General features: G+C 37.9%; 1 protein-coding gene and 1 long non-coding RNA gene across 5 annotated transcripts; one reads left to right on the plus strand and one right to left on the minus strand.

Annotated features, from left to right (window-relative positions):
* On the plus strand, nt 1-17412 carry LOC144349684 (uncharacterized). 3 transcript variants are annotated; one of them, XR_014926962.1, is made up of 3 exons: nt 1-248; nt 16269-16326; nt 17177-17412. It is a non-coding gene; the product is annotated as an uncharacterized LOC144349684 (long non-coding RNA). The 3 variants fall into 3 exon arrangements; XR_013420049.2 differs by lacking the exons at nt 1-248; nt 16269-16326 and adding an exon at nt 16444-16557; XR_013420050.2 differs by lacking the exons at nt 1-248; nt 16269-16326 and adding an exon at nt 16619-16677.
* On the minus strand, nt 3060-18606 carry LOC100368623 (uncharacterized). 2 transcript variants are annotated; one of them, XM_002733517.3, is made up of 4 exons: nt 18415-18606; nt 6290-6522; nt 5288-5516; nt 3060-4733 (listed from the first exon to the last, which is right to left on the minus strand). In XM_002733517.3, exons 2-4 carry the CDS (start codon nt 6426-6428, stop codon nt 4022-4024), a joined length of 1080 nt encoding a protein of 359 aa, XP_002733563.2. In that variant the 5' UTR covers nt 6429-6522; nt 18415-18606; the 3' UTR covers nt 3060-4021. The 2 variants fall into 2 exon arrangements, with proteins under 2 accessions (XP_002733563.2, XP_077864323.2); XM_078008197.2 differs by lacking the exon at nt 18415-18606 and adding an exon at nt 11710-11910.
* Nucleotides 18607-19631: the final 1025 nt, after the last annotated feature.

Consider the following 19631-nt stretch of genomic DNA (forward strand, 5'->3'; position numbering starts at 1 on the left):
GAGCTAGTTAAATTGTGATGGTGGGCTCACGGCTATAGTTGAAAACCGGTCGGTAACCTTTCCTATGCGCAATATTCCTGTCGTGCACGGCGTTGAAAAATATGTATGACCTGTGGCGATGTGAACGCAGCGTGGAGCTGTTAATGAAGCCAGAACCAGACTTGTTAATTTGATATCACCGTCTATGCCTGTTCGCTCTACAGCAAAGCTTACCACACCGACTGGATTTCTCAAGATTAGACAATTTAGTAAGTACGACACCAATGTGTATATTTAGAGTGTATTTGCTGAAATGAACAGAGATGGTGAATGGATATCTCGCTAGATGGCTTAGTAGTTTGAAGAAAAACATGAAGAGGGCCAATTCACGAATTAAGTTGACTACCCTAATAGGTAAGACCCCAAAGCTGTTGAGTATCGCACTTCAAGTAAGACCCCTGAATGTTAATCTCAATGAGGCCTGTAAAGTTTTTACTACTACTAAAAAAAAATTGACTTTGATTTGAGACTAATGCTCGTTTAAATTCCAAATTGACACCAGAGCTCAAAAATACCCTGTAAAACAAGGATGGTGACACGTTTCTATCATCCTGGGGAAAATTGAAACCTTACTGAGAATATATACGTATTCATTAACAAATATTCCAATGTTCGGAAATTCCAGTGTATATGCCAACTACAAGCCTCCATTCATTATTTATAGACCAACAAAGCGAGTTTGACAACAACCCGGTATAACTGAGAAATAAGTCAAACCAATTATAAGCTAGGCATTCGCCTGAAAATTAAAAAAAAATCCCTCTCACATCAACTTATCGTAATAACCAAACAACCGCGGAATGGATGACTTGTGGATTTCAGTGTCCGAGTACGTCTTAAACTCTGTTGCCTCGTCCGTATAAAAACATTTCGGTAAAATGATCACTAAAATCGGATTCCAAATATCCATCAATCACGCTACTGCCATGGCATAGCAAACACAACTTTAATCTGAAATGCAGCGAAATTCTGAAAAAATACATTCGTTTGGGTTATTTGTTTGTGTACAAGTGACGATAATTATATGATATATTCGGTCAGAATATAACGCGTACCACAAACCCGCAAATGATCTTAGTACCAACTTTCGATTCTGGAAAAGAGTAGTCGCCATTTTCGGCTAGTGCCCAGACTGAATACAATCTAACTAAAATAAGATCTTGTGGTGTGACATTTGAATATAATGTTCTTTGTTTCAAGTTGCTTACATTTACTGTGCTGTGTTTGTCATTTTGAAAAGTTGCGCATATCTGACCAACTTTCATAGAGGGTCTTGTTTAAATATCGCACTTTCGAAGGTCCTCTCAGTATGCTAGCTTCAAACATCAAACGGTGGGGCTGCATATGCGGGAATGACACCGATACAGTTTAGAAGTGAAACGTGGCGTTCACTGATTAGTTGAGTGATTTACTCTGAAGCGATCGCGCGAATGAGATCTTCTATAGGTTCTGGACAGATGTATGTATTGGGTAGCTGGCAAAACTTAAAACGCTCGTACAATACATCTCGCTATAAGGTAGAAGCCTAATCATAACTTTTGAAAATGTTGGTCATAAAGCGCGTTGGTCTATTATGTAAAATGACAGAGCTATAGCTTTCCTTTGTGCCTTGCAGTGACATATTATGAAAAACTTGTCCTCATATTTAAAAAAATCGCTATTTTTAGAACAATTCCATAGAGCACAATGTTGCTTTTTTGACTTTTTTTAAAACCCAGATTTTTGAAATAATTTAGGACAACAATAAGTGCCTCATCATTCACAATATATTTTTTCAGCCTATGTTACCAGCCTACAATTTGAAGTATGTCATAATATCTGCCATAGGAACCTGTGGTAAAAGCGTTATAATACTGTCAAAATGGCCACTATCCACTAAAATACAACCATCATTTTCTCTAAAATTAAACTGGTGACTCCAAAGTCAATATCCTCCTAATGCCCGAAAGTACAATTTATTGGAAAATGAATAAATTCTTCAACTTGTTATTTACATTCATGAGTAGGCTTCTGCCTTAATTAGATTGTACTGAAAAGTATTAACAGGGTTACGTTTTACAGTTTTATATTAAATGTTTGCCATCCCCTGTTACGGTGTCCATTAACTGTCCCGAATTTGGAAAATCGACCCGTTTTTATTGTGACTTATAGCGTCATTTATTTGCTATAATTATTAGCGTTAAAATTGTAAAAAAAAGAACGTCGCTAGAGCCTGAATTTCCTAATCCAGCTGTCCATTTTAACGTATTTTTCATTAGAGCGAAGAGTTTTCAAAAGGATCCGAACTCTTCGATTAGCGCAACAAATGGCGATATAAAAAACTCTACTTTCGGTATTAATGTAAAAGTGCGGGCAGTGTGTCAATAAATACTCCCATATTTGTTTTTACAGTAAGCGCGTTTACGAAGTAGCCTGGTACAGTAACCTGGCTGCGTTTAATTGTTTTAGTGGCCACGAAAGTGCCAAAAATATGTTATTGTTCAATGCTGATATCACAGCGTTCAACTGTATACTACAAATGATAGTGGGGATTGTCGCTGAATGTTGTGTACCTCCTCCGAGTGTGCCCTCGCCGATGGGCTTCAAAAGAACTCATAATTAAATCCTGCCGCCGAGGGCGCAGTAACGAATTTCGACGCGATGAGTTATTTTTGAGCCCATAATCCCGAGTCCAGTAAAAGACAAATCGTTAAAATTTGTGGGCGTAGTGTGAGTGATGAGACGGGAGCGCGACTCGCGGGACAATGCATTATTGCATATGTGGCGGACTACGTTCTTTATTCAAGTGAGATATAACAATAGAGTATTTATAATGCCATGGTTGTATTAGACACCCAATATATTTGTATAACTTTAAAAATTCAGAACGTCCGTCCCAACTCGTTGAACATACGCATAATTACCAACCACATTACCAAGATACTAGTATACCTTACCTGTTCTGTCAAGCTCAGGCGTTCCATTGCCAATCTCGAACACACGAACACACGAACACTGTCGCAAGAAAAGAACTCTATCACTTGAGATTGGTGATTTTGTTATTATTGTAAAAACAATGAATAGCAATACGAGAATTCTTGCATACAAGGGAGTCCTACTGTCCTGTCAGTATCGACACCGTGACAAGAAATGCATTCAAAGGACTAAACCACAGTACTAAACAGTGTACAATAAAATCAATCCATAGCATTATCTCAAATAATAATATTAAATATGTAAATTAGTGTTGTCATGATTATGATTTAGCAAATAGAATGATACTTCCACTGTCTACTAATTACGAAGGCGTCTGCGACGGTGTTCATTCTACATAATAAAATATCTTGAAAAAATATTATTACTACCTACACTTCACTGCGGCGTCACCAAAAAAACTATTATTGTCATAGCAATTTAAAACGGTTGTTTGAGAAAAAGTCGAAATTATGTAAATATGGTCATTAATTATTCATTTCCATCGCGGCCATAATCTGACACTGACAAACGATTAGTAAATGAAAACGAACTAAATTCAATGGTAATGATGCATCTCGACCCCAGTTATTTGCTAATTTGTGCAAATTCAAGGTCCACCGGATAGTAAGCAGAGTTTTTGAGTCAGTTTAGAAAAGTGTTTGGAAACTCTGCACACGAAAACAAGAATACATTCTGACAGTAGCACAGTTCAAGCGAGGACAAAGCCAAGCTGGGCCCGTTGTGAAGAAACACTGCGCATGCGTCATGCGAGTCTCACAGCAAGTGAAATAGTCAAGAAGTCAAATCAGCCATAGCGTGTCCACACGTCTTTCGCATTGGTTATGAAGCTCGTAGTTAGCTCATGCAGAACAGAAAAAACAGCCATGCGCACACTCTGATTGATGTCTTTTGAACTTATGCAAATTAGAGAAGTACTGAGGATGAGAGGCACCATTCCACTCCGATTCTGAAAACTGTATCCTATACACATGCCCGGGCCATATGCAAAACAGGCATATCGTCATCATCATGATCTCTTTTTATTGGAAGATTTCTTGATGACGCTTGGTCCAGTATGCTTATGGGATATAGTCCCCTTGCCAGGTTTTAGTTCTAGTTCGTCCTTCTCAGTTTTGACTTTCTCTGCTTTTTCTTTTTTGCCATTCTTTTCCCTTTCCTTTTTCTTGGCTCCGTTCTCTTCAACTTTTGCATTTTTAGTCTCATTGTCTTTGTCCTTTCCCTTTTCCCGTTTCTTTTTCTTCTCCGCTTTATCGTCTTTTGGCTTTTCACTCTCTTGTTCCTTTTCCCGTGATACATCTGTGAACTTTTTGCTTTCTTTTTCCTTTTTCTTTTTCTTTGACTTTCCGTCCGCTTCGTCCTCGGCGTTTTTATTTTTCCCCAATTCCATTTCCAATTTCTCGTTCTTGGACGAGCCTTTCGACGTTTTCGTGCTTGTACTTTTGTCCGAACCACTATCTTTAGATGACACCATAGAAGTGTCGCTTTTCGTGGATTTGGAGCTTTTTGCTGATCCTGGTCTATCTGGCTTCAAATGATTGTCCGATCTCGAGTGTACTCCTGTTTTTCTATGTTTTTTAGAGTCTTTCACAGAAGCCGGTCGACTCTCGTAATCGTCAGTTTCCCCGTTGAGTTCTCGCTCCCAGTCGGAGTCTTCGTCTTCGATCGGCACATTCAGTTCCAGCGCCCTCTGTTTTCTTTCTCGATATTCAGCTTCCGCACTGAAAGTAACAGAAAATAATCATGACATGCGCACTAGAGAATTAAATGACATTCCGATGTGCCGGGGCTGACGGCAGCCAATACGTCGCGCCCTCTAACGACGAAGTGATTCTGTGACGTAACGGGATGATAGAAAGCCATTCACGACATTGGTATTAGTCCGATCTGTGAATGACCGACGACTACACATTCTTTTACGTCGCGAGTATTTTACGTCACATTAGTGCGTCACCGCTAGAGGGCGTGACATATAAAAAAAAATGTTTGTCGAAGAGAGCAGAATTAAAACTAATAAGGTAACCATTTCCCAGGAATAAGCTAAGTATAGCCTACTACATGGTGTATCAAAATTGGAATCATCCAAATACGTACGTAATAACGCGACCAACGCGAGATCGAAAAATGAATGTGAAACACATCAATACTACAAGTACGTTCCTTTCGTGTTCTCAAAAAACAAATACGTATTAATTGCAAAATTTTTCAACCAGTGAACCCGCAGCATTTTTCAACCTACTCATGGTAATTCAGATTTATTTATTTTTTATCTTACATTTCCAAAAACTTGACACATTCCTTATGACCGTATATGTCCGCTATTTTCTTTGGCGTATCACCGTATTTGTCTTCTCTATCCATCGGTGAATTCATTTTATGCATCACCCTCAAGGCACCCAGTTTACCGCCCTCTGCGGAGAAATGTGGCGCCGTCCAACCGACATCAGTTCGTGAACCAGTTTTAGCACCACTGTCAATCAGAATTCGGATGCTTTCCACGTGACCTGGGAATATAATATTGATAATGAAAAGAGTCATTTCATCGCCAGGATAGGGGCTTGTAGTGTAACGTTATATTTATGCGGAGGCGCATGATGTATTTTGCTAAACACGCTGGAATAATTTAAAGTTCGGGAGAAAAAAATAATAGCTTTTCACCCTCGTTCCTATTCTTTCGAGCACGAAATTCCCAGATGTGCCCACCATAGAAATTTTGCCTTCCCCGATCGATTCTGTCTCCATAATTCCTACTTCTGAGATTCTATATGTAAAACCCCATTCGTTTGGATTGCTTTTAGATGAATGTTTTAAAACATAGTAATGTCCCTCCAAAAATACCACCCATATCCTTATTTATAAAAAAAAATCCGTTGGTTTCAAGATCGTGCAGATAAATTGCTTGCACAATTTAAGAAAAATGCGTTTTCGATCTCAATATTAAATCCGATACAAGTGTCCAAGCATGTGCTGATCGTCAGTCGTAGTGACTTTATCGCGCCCTGCATCAACCCTAGTTAACCTTTTCACCACCATTTCCCTCTTTTCATCACAAATTCACGAAATAGTCTCCTCCATAGTCCACATTTTCAGAAGATTGGAAAACATTTTTTTTAGTAAAAACTGAAAATTGACTCAAATTGTTTTAATTGGCTCCAAAATTAGGGTTTATTTCCAGAAATATTGAAGAATATAAGAAATAAAGTTCAGATAAATTTGGGCGAGAAATTCTGGTGGTGAAAAGATTAAATTTAATTAAATTTCATATAAATATTACTACCTTTTATAGCAGCCCAGTGTAGTGGCGTTCTGTTATGCCATTCATGGTCTTTCCCATTAATGTCGTATTTCCCGCTGTCAATCAGTTCTTCTAACAGGTCACTGTCACCCATTGACGCGGCTTCGTGCAACTCCGTCATTTCCGAAGATTGCCGATAACACCGTCAGCCAAAAGTACAATCTGTCGTTGCTATGTTCGTGTTAACTTTCCCTTTGTTGATGTCTGCTCACATTCTGTAAAATATATATAAATAATATTACATGCAAAGAATGTTAGTGCTCGTTAGTAACTTGTTTTTATAAGGATGTTCGTTCTTAAGCAATTGTTGTTTTATGGGGTGTTCGTTCTTTAGTACGTGTAGTTTTATGGGATGATAATACTGAATTTTAGGTGGTGTCGAGTGAGTAGAAATTGAGTGTTGAGTGCGTACTCCGCGTAGATACGATGAACGTCGTTGAGGGCGAATGAAACAACTCCTTCAACACGTTGATTTGACCTCTTTCTATCACATCTCTTGAGGGTCTTCATTGAAATGTCTGTACTAGAGCACTCCTTTCAAGCACGAACCTCTGAAAATGTAATACTTTCATGCAAAATATGCTGAGGTTGATGTTTCTTTAAAATGTATGTACATAGCAGTGAAAACTGTAGTGAAATGACGCCGGCATAACAGCGTTTGCAACCACCGCCAACGCACTGCGAGTTTTATCGGTTTTTCCCGCTAAATAACAAGTAACCTAGTTTTAAAGAAGAGAATGTGAGCTACATGTACATATAAAATGTACATGACTTAGTACAAGAAAACATAGAGAACTTTCCAAATAAAAAAAGTGATTTAAAAAAAAATAAAGTACCAACTGTGTCAGGGCACAACTTTCCTCACAAATGCAGTAGAAATATGCGGCCATGGCCAAGTTGTAGAAAATTTGTTTGTGAACATTAGTACCAAATATCAAATCTGTGCAATTCTTACAACAGTCAGGTCCGGATAAACCATGTGAGGGCAACCTAGCATTTCAAGGTTACAACAAAATTACCCATTTTAGTGGGTTACAGCAGAAGTAATGTAGGGAGTAATGTATATGTTTCACGTCTACGGAACTGGATATGTAACCACACACTCACTGTCCACGTGACGACCTTCTACTTGTTATACTGTACAAATGCAAATAATCGAAATCACTCAAACTGAATCAAAATCACGAGCAGCGTAATTATAATTTCTATCTCGAATAGAGAGAAACATAATATTTAGTCAATAAGTCCAGGTCGTCACGTGACATAGTACAAAGTGGTGGGATTAGAGTATTTGATGACGAGTTACGGTCGACAGAGGGCAGTCTATAGAATTATTCGTGGGTGAACAGAATCTGTCACCAATAGTAGAACAAACATTTTCACGCGATGTGTTACACCTGCGAACAGTTACGGCCGTGGTACTATTGGTGAATACGGGGTAGCGGCTAGTTTGTTGTAATACGCTTAAAACCGCGCTAATTTACGGGTAGGCCACTTGAAATCGGACGGGAAATTAGGATGATGACGTAACACGATTTAGGTTTTCGTTTAGTTATATTTTAAGAAGATTTCATCTAAATATCATATGTTTTCTAGCATAGAACCCAGAATAGGTCTATTATTTAAAGGACTGTAGTCGTCGCGCCGCGTCCTGGTTGATATGGGACTCATAGCGACGTATACAACGCGTGTAAAATGCATTGTTTGTTTACATGAAATTCGAACACGCGCTGCGCGACGACTACCGCCCTTTAACCCATTTGTACACGTAAGTGTATGAATAATATGGCTAGTTTTAACAATATCGGTAAACATTCTAATATGCCAAAATAGTCAGGCTTCGATTGTACATATAATGGATTAATTTTGAAAAAAAATTAAACACGAACACGACAACGCAGCTATATCCTCAGACATGAGCGCTCTAACTGAAACAAACAACTGAACAAGCAGTGTTTTCAAGAACGAGCGTGTCTACATTATTCCTGCACAAAAGTTGCGCTGACAATCCAAACCCACCATTTTGTAAGCCCATTTACCGGTGTAATATCTTATTTGAAAACATCACCTTTGTATCTCTTTGTAGTATGTTGCACGTCACGGCGTGTCTTTAGAATTAGGTACATGTCGCAGGACATACGAGATTACTATACAGAGAATCCAATGATACTGCTTGTAAAATGAGTGTTGTTTGCGGGTCAATCATAAATCACAGCTAGAACAAAGAAGTATTATCCTTGAAGACGATTTGCAATAAGCATTGTTTCTATAGAAGCGCCTGTTATGTTAGACGGGAATGTCAAACTTATACCAGGCTCGCCCAGCCACGGGGCTGAATCGAAATGACCTGCCCACCCTTCGTTTAAGTTGACAGTGTCCCGTCAAAAGTTACTCGGATATAACTATATACGAGGTGCAAGGTTAAAACACCAATTCAATGACAAGTCAATAAATCGAAACTCTCCACTCAAGTTTAACCAGCCAACAAATCTTTATAATTACGAAATAACATCCAATAACCTGTATACGCGGTCATTAGATTTTATTTCTCACTCGTGTAGAAATAACATTTAATAAAGTGCTCGCTCTACAAACTTAAAATTACCACTATCTAGAAACAGTCATCACTTTTATAAAAAGGCCGTTAGGCGTTAGTAATTCGTATTAAATTTTTTCAAATAGCTGGTTGCAATTGTTCATCTCGCGTGATGATATGCTCGCCGGCAAGAACTTCATCGCCAGTCACCTGCTGACCTGCCGCCTTGCTTCAATACAGATGTGTATTTTGCGATCGAGTGAGTTTGAATGATGATGTGGGCGACACAAGAGTGATATCGATGCTGGTGGTGTACACACCAAAACACAATTCTCAACACTAACACCCCTGTGACCTGGGCGACTATGTACGTGAATTGATATCAATAATTTCAAAATAAAAACTAGCAAACCTTAGATATATAAATGTTTGAATGCCATCTACTCTACAATATTGCGCTATAATGATATTGTGGAAACAATACTGGTTTAAAGGGAAATGTTTCCTTCGTCTTTATCTTCGTCTAGCCGTCGTTGTCAATTATCCGCCGTCACGAGACCCCCATCCCGGACCGCTCGCCTCGTACCCTAAAAGCCCAAATTGTCTTCAAGTTAATTAAACAATAAAATTTGTCTATGTAATGCTTTATATTTTTTCTGGTATTAAGCCGAATATCTTTTAAATATAATTAATATTTTCCCGGGAAAGATTACAAATATAAACCCCTGATACAAAACAAACACTTGTTTGTTTTACATTGTAGGATCCTACAAGAAGTGAATATAACTATTTTTCCGATGCTGACAACTTTATAATCTGGATTTCAGATATATCCTAGTATACAGCGGCTTTAAGAATTGTAAAATCATCAGGTGGTTTTCCACGACTCTTCATCCCCACTAGCAGTAGTACCCGACCATGCAAGGACAGTTTTGCAAAATGAAATGAACAACATCTAACATAACAAATAGTAAATACAATGTACTAGTATGTCCCTGTCTCCGGCGTATCATGAATTTCACTTTACAATGACCTTCTCGTCATTCTGGGTAGACGAATTCATCAAAACATTGCTTGCCAAGTTTTACACAACATAACTTAAACCGCTAACGGACAATGTGGCTACTCTAATTCTATTTCTCTTGTAAACCTTGTTTGAATGGAGGGATATCTTTTATAGGAATTGTCTGGAAGCGGGTTTATATTGGATTACAATTTCTATATAGAAAACAAAACTGTTTGCAGCACATTACAATAGATACGCATGAAATATCGGTAAATATCGGTAACTTGCTCATTTTGTGAAATATTTATTCTAATCAAGGATGCATATGCATATTACAGGTTATTGAATTTATATTTTATTTATGTGTATCGTTATTCGTTATCGTTAAATTTTCTTCGAACCTTTAAAACCCTCCCGTAGGTGATGTAAGTGTTTGAACATAGCGCTTTGTATTAGCCATTGCATCATGATGATTGTGTGATTGGCAACCTTAGCGCTCGGGGCATTCTACGTCGACTGATTGGTTTTACGGAATTACAAAATGTCTAGCCGTCCTTAAAAGTGAAACATTAACACACATTGTTGGTGTTAACCTGTGAGAAAATAATGAATACTACATTTGTTTTCGTTAGACGGCCAAACACCGTATTACGACCAACCTAAAAATCAATAGAATACACCGTGACACATATATGAGTATCCAATGAAGTAACTCAGGATATTTGGCCAAGCAACTCACTATATTTGGTCATGCAGTGACCATACTTAACTATGCGGCGAACATATTTGGTTATCGCCATGTTTGGCAATGAAGCGACTATAATATGTAGTTGTCATATTCGGGCATGCCATACTGATGAAACCACATTGCGCAATCAAGCGATCATGTTCAATTCACGGCGACCATAATTGGATATCATCATATTTGGCCGAGAAACAACCATTTTTGGCCATGGAGTGTCCGTATTTAGCCCTGGATCTATCATATTTGGCCATGAAGCGACCATATTTGGCCATGTGACTATATTTTGATAAGGTGAAACCAAGGTGACTTCCTATAATTACATGCTAATTACTGAGAACTGCCACACGTTGGGGGTAGTTAAAACCCCAGCGAACTGTGCTAGCATATTCTGAATTGCGTGGTACTGTATGCGACGAACCGCTGCCATATTGCCATGCCTGGGGGGTTATACTTTGATATTCCGTACACTTTACACTGTCCATTGAGACGCTCGTTTTAATACCCAATCGACAAATCCTCGCCTTCAGCCCGTGACAGCGAGCTGTATACGCGCACCCTCACCGTTAACTCTTATATAACACCCCCCCCCCCAAATATCTCTGACAATTCTTTTCTACGGGGGCACTGAAGTGGTAAAATTAACCGGCGTGTAATGAATAGCGTTGTAAATAGGAGTATTGAAATGCTCGGGTTCACCGTCCCCGCATTTGTTTACATGGTATCTATGCCAGTGTCTTGGGTATAGGGTCTCGGCACGAACGCTCTGTGAGTCGACACATAGAACGCTGTCAACTATGTTAACAAACAGGACGACGATTCAAACAAATTAAATATTAATTTGGGCCTGTGGGTTTAAACTCGTATCGCAGTTTTATAGGCGGACTGTGGCGTGTTTTCACCGATATACGGCGTTGCACTGTGTACATAAACGGCTCGTATATAAGTTTAACCATAGACAGTATCTATGGTTTAACACAGTTACCAAAGTTTCGGTAGTCACAACGAAACCATCTTGGCTTGAGCACCGTAACAGCGAAGATAAAATATACAACCCCATCAACATTATAGTTATACCTGGTTGTATTGTATATCTGATATTATAGTAACACGCTTACCTCGACTGAAAATCATACCACGGTCCGCACTAATGGCGCCGTGCTCGCTGCGATTCCGAATTATCAAAGTGGAGGCCAATCTTTAAAATGAGCATAATTAATTGGTATGTAATCCTATAAAAGTATACGACGTACAATTACAGTAGTCCGATTACAGGACAGCTCAATTGTCTTACAAATACTTCCCTCTGTTGACTGAGCGGTAACTGTGGATGTCTTTGTGTTCAGTCGACCCGTCGACAATTCGATCTGTTTGGGAACCTTCTCTGCATAACAATAGACAGGGTTCGTGTGTCCTCTTAAAACTCAAACTGTTAACACACGTGGGATTTCTTTTTCATCGCGGTTTTAATTCCACATTTGTTCGTAGTACGAGAACTAAACAAAATCCGTTTTTATTACCAGCTTGTTATTTTTATGGCGATTTATTTACACGACTGCCCCCCCCCCGTACCGCTATACCGCTACTAATCGGATCGCAATAGTGAACGTTACATAATTGTTACATCGACACCACACTGGCATATGACGTCATCTCACTAAATCAGCAAAATCTGGTGACCATCGATTTCATTCTAACATACAGTTTTAATGGATATGTATATGTATAACAACCTTTATTGATATCGTATCCCTTCTGGGATCTAGATTAGAATACAATAAGGATATAAGGAACAATAAAATACATAAGTAATAATAATAATAAAAAAGAAATAAATAGTAATACTGTGAAAATATTATTATATAAATATTTTTTGGTGTTATTTTGAGGCAGCTGGTAAATTGCTTTTCATGAAATTCTCTCTTTTAGTGAAACAGTCGCTGATAAACTTGGCAATTGCTTGGACGGTTTCAGAATTTTTGTTATTGAGAAGTGCTTTCAGATTACCGGATAAGTTTATGTTTTCAAACAAAGCATCTCTTTCAAATTTGTACAGGTTACAATTGAAGAGGAAGTGTTCTTCATCTTCAATTTCATTGGAGTCACAGACAGGGCATGTTCTATTTAAGACATCTATGTTGTGATATCGCCCAACTGCAATCTGAAGTATGTGGGCACTTATCCTCAGTTTAGTCATAGATGATCTGTGGGTGGGGTTTTTAATAATTTCAAGGTATTTTTCAAGTGCATAATCAGTTTTCAGCTGTCTGTAGGTACGAAGTTTATTTTTGTGATTAGTGCCTTTGTTGTCATATGTATTGTGATATGTGTTGAGGTCAGTTACACCCTTTTCTTCATATCCCCTTTAACCCCGGGGTGTCAAACACAGGGGGAAATAATCTGCATTTGGTGCAAATGCCTCTGTCAATAGATTCGATGTAAACTAAACTGTGATATTACATAGTACGTAATCACATATTTTAAATTGTGATCGACATTTTTGTTTGTATACTAAAAGTAGTAATTTATGTGAAAGCCGACAAAGTTAACGCGTTGTTATCATTGGATAACATTATTTATAACATTATTCAGTTTATTCAGCAAACTACTGCATTTTAATAGAATAATTTTGTATAAATTATTTTGTATTATCATTTGGAATGCAGTTTCGACATTACCTGTCGCCGATTAAAACTATTAAATGTTAGTACAAGTTCATACGTGACATGCATTTTTTTTTTCAATGGACATTTAAAATATATTTTAGTCACATTATGAAAATGTTTGTTGCAATTTGCAATAGTATTCCTACCATAAAATGGTACACTATTTTATGCTGTAAAATTGTATTTATTATAATATCAGATTTAATTTTGGAGCAACTGATTTAATTTTCCATGGACTACAAGTCTCGATGTAAAGTTATATATTGACTTACTTCGTAAAAGTCTGGGGATAAAAATAAGTAATATAGTCTTCTCACACTGTCATGGCACCGCCTACAGGTTTGCAAGGCCAAAGGTCACGGATCCGTGGATGTTCGGGACAGATTACGTAGTGTGTTAGGACACTAGCAGTAGACAAGAATTCGTGGTTTGAATCAAAATAGAGTTTTTCTCTGTGACTTTTAAGCCCCTTCCAGCTTTAAATTTCCCCTACAATTCTCAATGACTATAATTGCAGTACTTATTCTGTATAGGATTGCAAACAAACAAACACTCGCTGGAATACTACTTGTATTCGTGACATGGACTGTCAAGCTCTATTCGTTGGAAATATGATGCCATTTTTGTTACTTAGAGTAGTATTTTTTTGAATATTTACGTTTTTGTCATTTTTTTATCTATGATTATCATTTGTGGTCTTTAATGTTTAAAAAGTCACGTGGTGACATGTGTCACGTGATATGGCATATATTTATGGCATTAGTATAGCTTGAAAGAAGATGTATTGGTGTTTTTCATATATCTTACCGTGTCATCCTGTATATATATATATATATAGTACTACAAAGTTCATTTGGGTTCAGTATTTCATGAATCAACAAATTAAAACGCAGCCCATGGATCATTAAATTAATTTAAGCATGCATTAATCATCCAAACTGTAATGGCAGAAAGTGATTCACCAGGCACGTCTATGATCACGATAAGTGGCATTATTTCGATGCGAGAAGAAAATCGTGTTTAAGTGCTGTACTCATGAATCGTCGGAAACTGAATGTCGGGTTGCACGCACGTACTTTGGCTATTTGAGAAACAATTGTTATGACTATCATCGTGACAACCGCAGTGCAATTAATTCTTCATAACTTAGGGAGTGGTTCAGCTAGTTCGGTGAAAAGGTGGGTTCACACCTGCGCGCGTAGGCCGGTTTTGATGCCTGGTATGCCGTTTATGATACACCTCACTGAATTGTGTATAAACTTGGCTACTTGATAATTTCCACGAATTTGTTTATTTTTCAGGCAGGACACTGACTGGTGATGTCATTGGTTATTACATGTCTTACGTGACTACTGCACGTAATTGTGACGTAACATCCATTACTCGCGGCTCAATTGAATACTTACCGATTACATTGCAGCCTAAGCTCAATACCTAACAGGAATTCCATTACAACGCAGTAAATACAGTGCCGTATTCAGGGTGGGAGGTGTAGTTTTTAGGGCGTATTTTGGCGCAAAAATTGGCGCTTGTCGCCAATTTTTGCTGAAATTGGGGCCCAAAAAGCCGGCTCGATCGCGGAAATGGGGGGGGGGGTCAGAACAGCGTTGCATATATATATATATATATATATATATATATATATATATATATATATATATATATATATATATATATATATATATATATATATATATATATATATATATATATATATATATATATATATATATATATATATATATATATATATATATATATATATATATATATATATATATATACAGTATACTTAAACCACAGTCCTTCTATCCCGAGTTGGAGGGACTGTGCTTAAATTACGGAAGCACCACCCCCGGGCCATGATATGAACCCGGTCTAAGGAGGTGGGGCTATATGTAGCATCGATACGCTGTTAAAATCACGAGCTGTACCTGGAACAGTGTTAAGGTGACTGCTATACGCGTAACGGATAAATGTAGGCACCACGTCGTTACTGAAATTGATAATTATATACACATGATGGCGGTCACCTGCCGTATTAGTCAAAGGTCACACGCTACATTGAATACTACACGCTCCGATTTTAAAATATATATCCCAACCTTGTGCGAGCTTATATAGGAAAATAATAAGTTGAAAACTGTGTGACAAAATTACGAAATTCCCACCTTATTTAGAAGAATATCGCGACCATCTCGGAAAAGACTGACTGCTCTGAAATCACGACGCGATCTAATATTTATTCAATTAGTTGCCACATTTATCACGTGACCGATTGACTCGCTTTCCTGACGACCACGATACACCATCGGTTGCTAAGCAGCTAATGGCAGTACGGTGGTGCGCACACTGCGTTCAATTAAACTGGAAACTACTTTGATTAAATTAGTAATGTTATTGCGTTTCTTTTAAAGTCAGCTGTTCCTTTGAAATATATTGTCGCTGTTGAAGTGGGACCCAGAGCCAATTCGACCTTTGTACATTACTGCGTATTGCGACTAATTTTTATTTCTGTAATTCAGCGAGATATGCAGATTTATACTGTGATGTATGGCCTGGCTTAGCCTACGTAATGTAATGGCTTAGTGCCAAGCAATGTATGCCTGCTTCCAACGTTGATGTCTTAGTTATTTGTTATATGTGTGCACGTAACAGGTGTCAAGAGCAAAATACGCCATTTCATTGCATTTTGTTACGATTTACGAAACTAGCCGGTCGTAACGTTACCGTCATATTTCAAATACTCCACTGTATTAAAACTCGCATACGTCTTCTGTATATTTTCGACCACGTTTTATACACGTTTGATGTGTCTAACTTGATATTTAAAGAACGGTGGTAGTTGCTTCGGATACGTGTTCCTTGCGACATGTACAGACGACTGTGGCGTTGTACATCGACTGACACTATCATGTAATGCATACACCTATGCCGAGATCCGGTTTTAAAACGAGGTTTGCGATGGGCTACTTTATCAAATTCATAAACTGAGCTGTTTTATATTTCAGAAATAATGATTGACTATGAATGAAAAATTATTATCGAAATCAAGATTTGTACTCCAAGGTAACTATCTGATTGAATTAAATGCTATCTGTACGTAGAAATCACGCGAGAACAACAATGTTGCGAGATTGTATATTGAATATAAATACAGACATGTATATTATACATACACGATTCAGAAGTGAAACAAACGTAGATTTTCTATCCCCGTAGTCATATATTTCATATAGTAGAGTCACCAAGAGCGAAGCATTTCAAGTCGGTAATTGAGTGCGTGAACAATGGAACAAGGTACTAATGTACACTATCGATCGATTTATTGATCTGGGAGCGATGTAGAAAAGATAAAAATCGGACTGCCAGCGGAATAACAGACTGTGCAAACACTCAGGTGTATTTGTTCTAGGTCAGGTCGGTACTAGTAATAAATAACTATGTGGTGTTAGCATTCGAATTATTTTTAGTAGAGCTCTACTCGGCGTGCCTCAATAAAATATGTTATTTATATCACGGCGGAATTGTGATATGACAACTTAAATAATTAGACTGACTCAAAACAAATTATTTAATGTAACGTGTTCATATGCGTATTGTAAATTGTAGACGTTGTTTTTTTGCAACATACATTCTAGTATTCATTCGATGGATGTAAGCATGCTCTTTGCGTTATTAGTACGCACCAGTAAATCATTACTCATGCGCACCTTGACAAACACAATTCATTCCTCAGCAAACTGATATTGTGTTTAATTATGAAAAACAATGTTTTTCTTTCTAATTTACGATAAATTGTGAACAAATGCGATCATCAACATTCGGGGCCGACCAAAAATATTATTAACAATATTCAAAAACTGAATATCCATATTTTCTTTTTTAAGCATGTTCATTTTTTTTCATTTTCCGGTAGGATTTCTTTCAATGGTTTCGGACGATGACAGATTGTTGGAATCGTTGAAACCAAGACGAGCAAGCCAGTTCGAATCAACTAAATGGAACAAAGCGTGTTTACAACCACCTGAAACTAGTTTTTGGAACAGAACTAAAATTCAGAAAATGGTTACCACCGCCACTACGTACAACCAATGTAATCGCCAATTGTAACTGTAAACAGTAAATAAACTTATTTTTTAGTTTCTGGGTAAACTGTAGAATCAAATTACTATTTCAAGTCGGGTTTTTGGAGCAACACGATCAGTGCATGTATAAACAACGAGTGATATGACTGGGGTTCATTTCCCCATATTGATAGTCCGCAAAGAATAGTTCTCAATAACACTAATTGTAGAGATTCAGATTTCGGACTTTATTACGCAACGCGATCGAACTAGTGTATCAGCTTACACGCGGCGTTCAGTTCGGCGTCAACAACTTTTAGAAACTTTTGTAGGGAAAATCAATTCAACAGGTACATGTAATAACATATGTGGCACGTAAACGTACAGGATGTCGCGAAGACTGCGATTAGATAAATAACGCCGTCTGATAGTATTGGGTCATGACACCATCGATCTGGTTTTTGAGCCATTTAACTGCACCCCAACCGTCTCCTGGCAACAATTAAAACAATTTCGCATCCCGAGTCTTCAAACTAATCTGGTTAAGGATAAAACAACCTATTTTTTGGGAAACTTTCCGGTATTATTTTGAAAGTATACGAAACAATGTATTTGTCGACCCGTAAAACATATCGATAGTATTTTTAACATTGAAAAACATGTTTAAGTATACGGACAAATTGCGCATGATACTGGGCGTGAGTTGGTTTATGGTATAGCTAGTGCTCATTATGTAAGACTCTTCAAAACATGAAGACATACCCATGTACATACAAGAACTGTACAAATTATATTGTTCAGCGCTTACTTCTTATTTACAATTTAAACGATCGATTTGACCACAGATAGAACTGTCAAACATGGCCATACCACGCATATAACTGATAACGTTCCTCAGAACGGACGTGGACGTGTGAGTAGCGGCGAGTTTTGCCCCAGCCAATGGATGATACAGTTCGAGATCAAAGAAGGCAAATAACACATTAACACCATGAAGTCCGATCCAGCCGATTCTTGTCGTTAAACACATTACAGTAACACTCATATAAACATTGCGTTGCTGTATGATATAGCATAGCACGACGCTTACCGTAAATACCAAGTTTAACAACTCGAGTTGATCCTACTTCGAATTTTACATCTGTACTGGTTGGGTTCCAAGTCGGATATACGGGGATTAAGCGACAGGTTTAGAGTCCCAAATCACGTACTACGGTCATTATACCTTGTACATATAACGGTCACTGTTTGGTGTGCTTATTGTCACCAGTTCAATGACGTGTGTTGTTAAGAACGCGTCGATTTTGAGCGTCGGGAAACCAACACCGGCGAAACAATGCAACACAAACACGGAGAAAGATAGGAAACAATGACATACCACGCTGACCAGTCGAATCCACCTTAACGATACGGGCACTAATATATTGACGAATGAGGTCATGGTAACTTGACAAATGTTCCACATGCACGTGAAATGATTTCCAATTAAGTGAAGGTCGAATAACGGTGGCGATTGCCCGGCAACAAAGATAATCATTGTGCGGCTTTGAACTATTTCCGAACGCCACACACAGGTCTGAGACTTTACGATACACTGAGTGAATGTCAACTACTTATTTCATTCTAAACCACTTCAGGATTCTAGATTGAATTTTAGTTGGTTCTTATTTTCTCCATTATACTGTACGTTGGAAGGTTTGATGTTGGATGCCGCCTGACGCGTCCTCGAGATAAGCGTGTTTTTCCACCGCATTTCCATTCCAAAGTGGGCCCTGTCATCATTTTGTTTAGCCATGGAGGTAAGTCTCTTTTTACCTCCATGGTTTAGCTATGTCTTTAGCTCCATGGTTCTGAGACATTTGTAAAATTAAACACTATAGTAGATACTTTCCCAACTTTTATACACTTTTCGCCTCCAATAAAAGCAATGTGATTCCAATTAAGAAAATTGGTAGAAACAAACAAATAAACGAAAACGTATTATAAATCACCTTGAACTTGTTTCTATACGTCGCGCCCTCTAGCGACAACGCGCTACAATGACGTCACAATGATAAACACATTTTCTTGAAAGCAATGCCGTTCAAAGAGACAACTGTATTTGGAGTGTATAGTCGTTGTTTATTTGTAATATACTAAATCTACCCTCACAAAAATGCCATCCTGTTGTGAACTGACTGCTATAGATCAAAACGATATCGATGCAAACGGCACTCTCACCAATTCATATCATAGGAACGCTTCGTCGCAAGATGACCTAATGTTCACATGCATACTAGTTGTCTTTTGCAATATTTAGTTTTCATG

The sequence above is a fragment of the Saccoglossus kowalevskii genome, chromosome 18, assembly GCF_978046115.1.
Source record: "Saccoglossus kowalevskii chromosome 18, keSacKowa6.1, whole genome shotgun sequence".
In the NCBI taxonomy this organism is placed as follows: domain Eukaryota; kingdom Metazoa; phylum Hemichordata; class Enteropneusta; family Harrimaniidae; genus Saccoglossus; species Saccoglossus kowalevskii.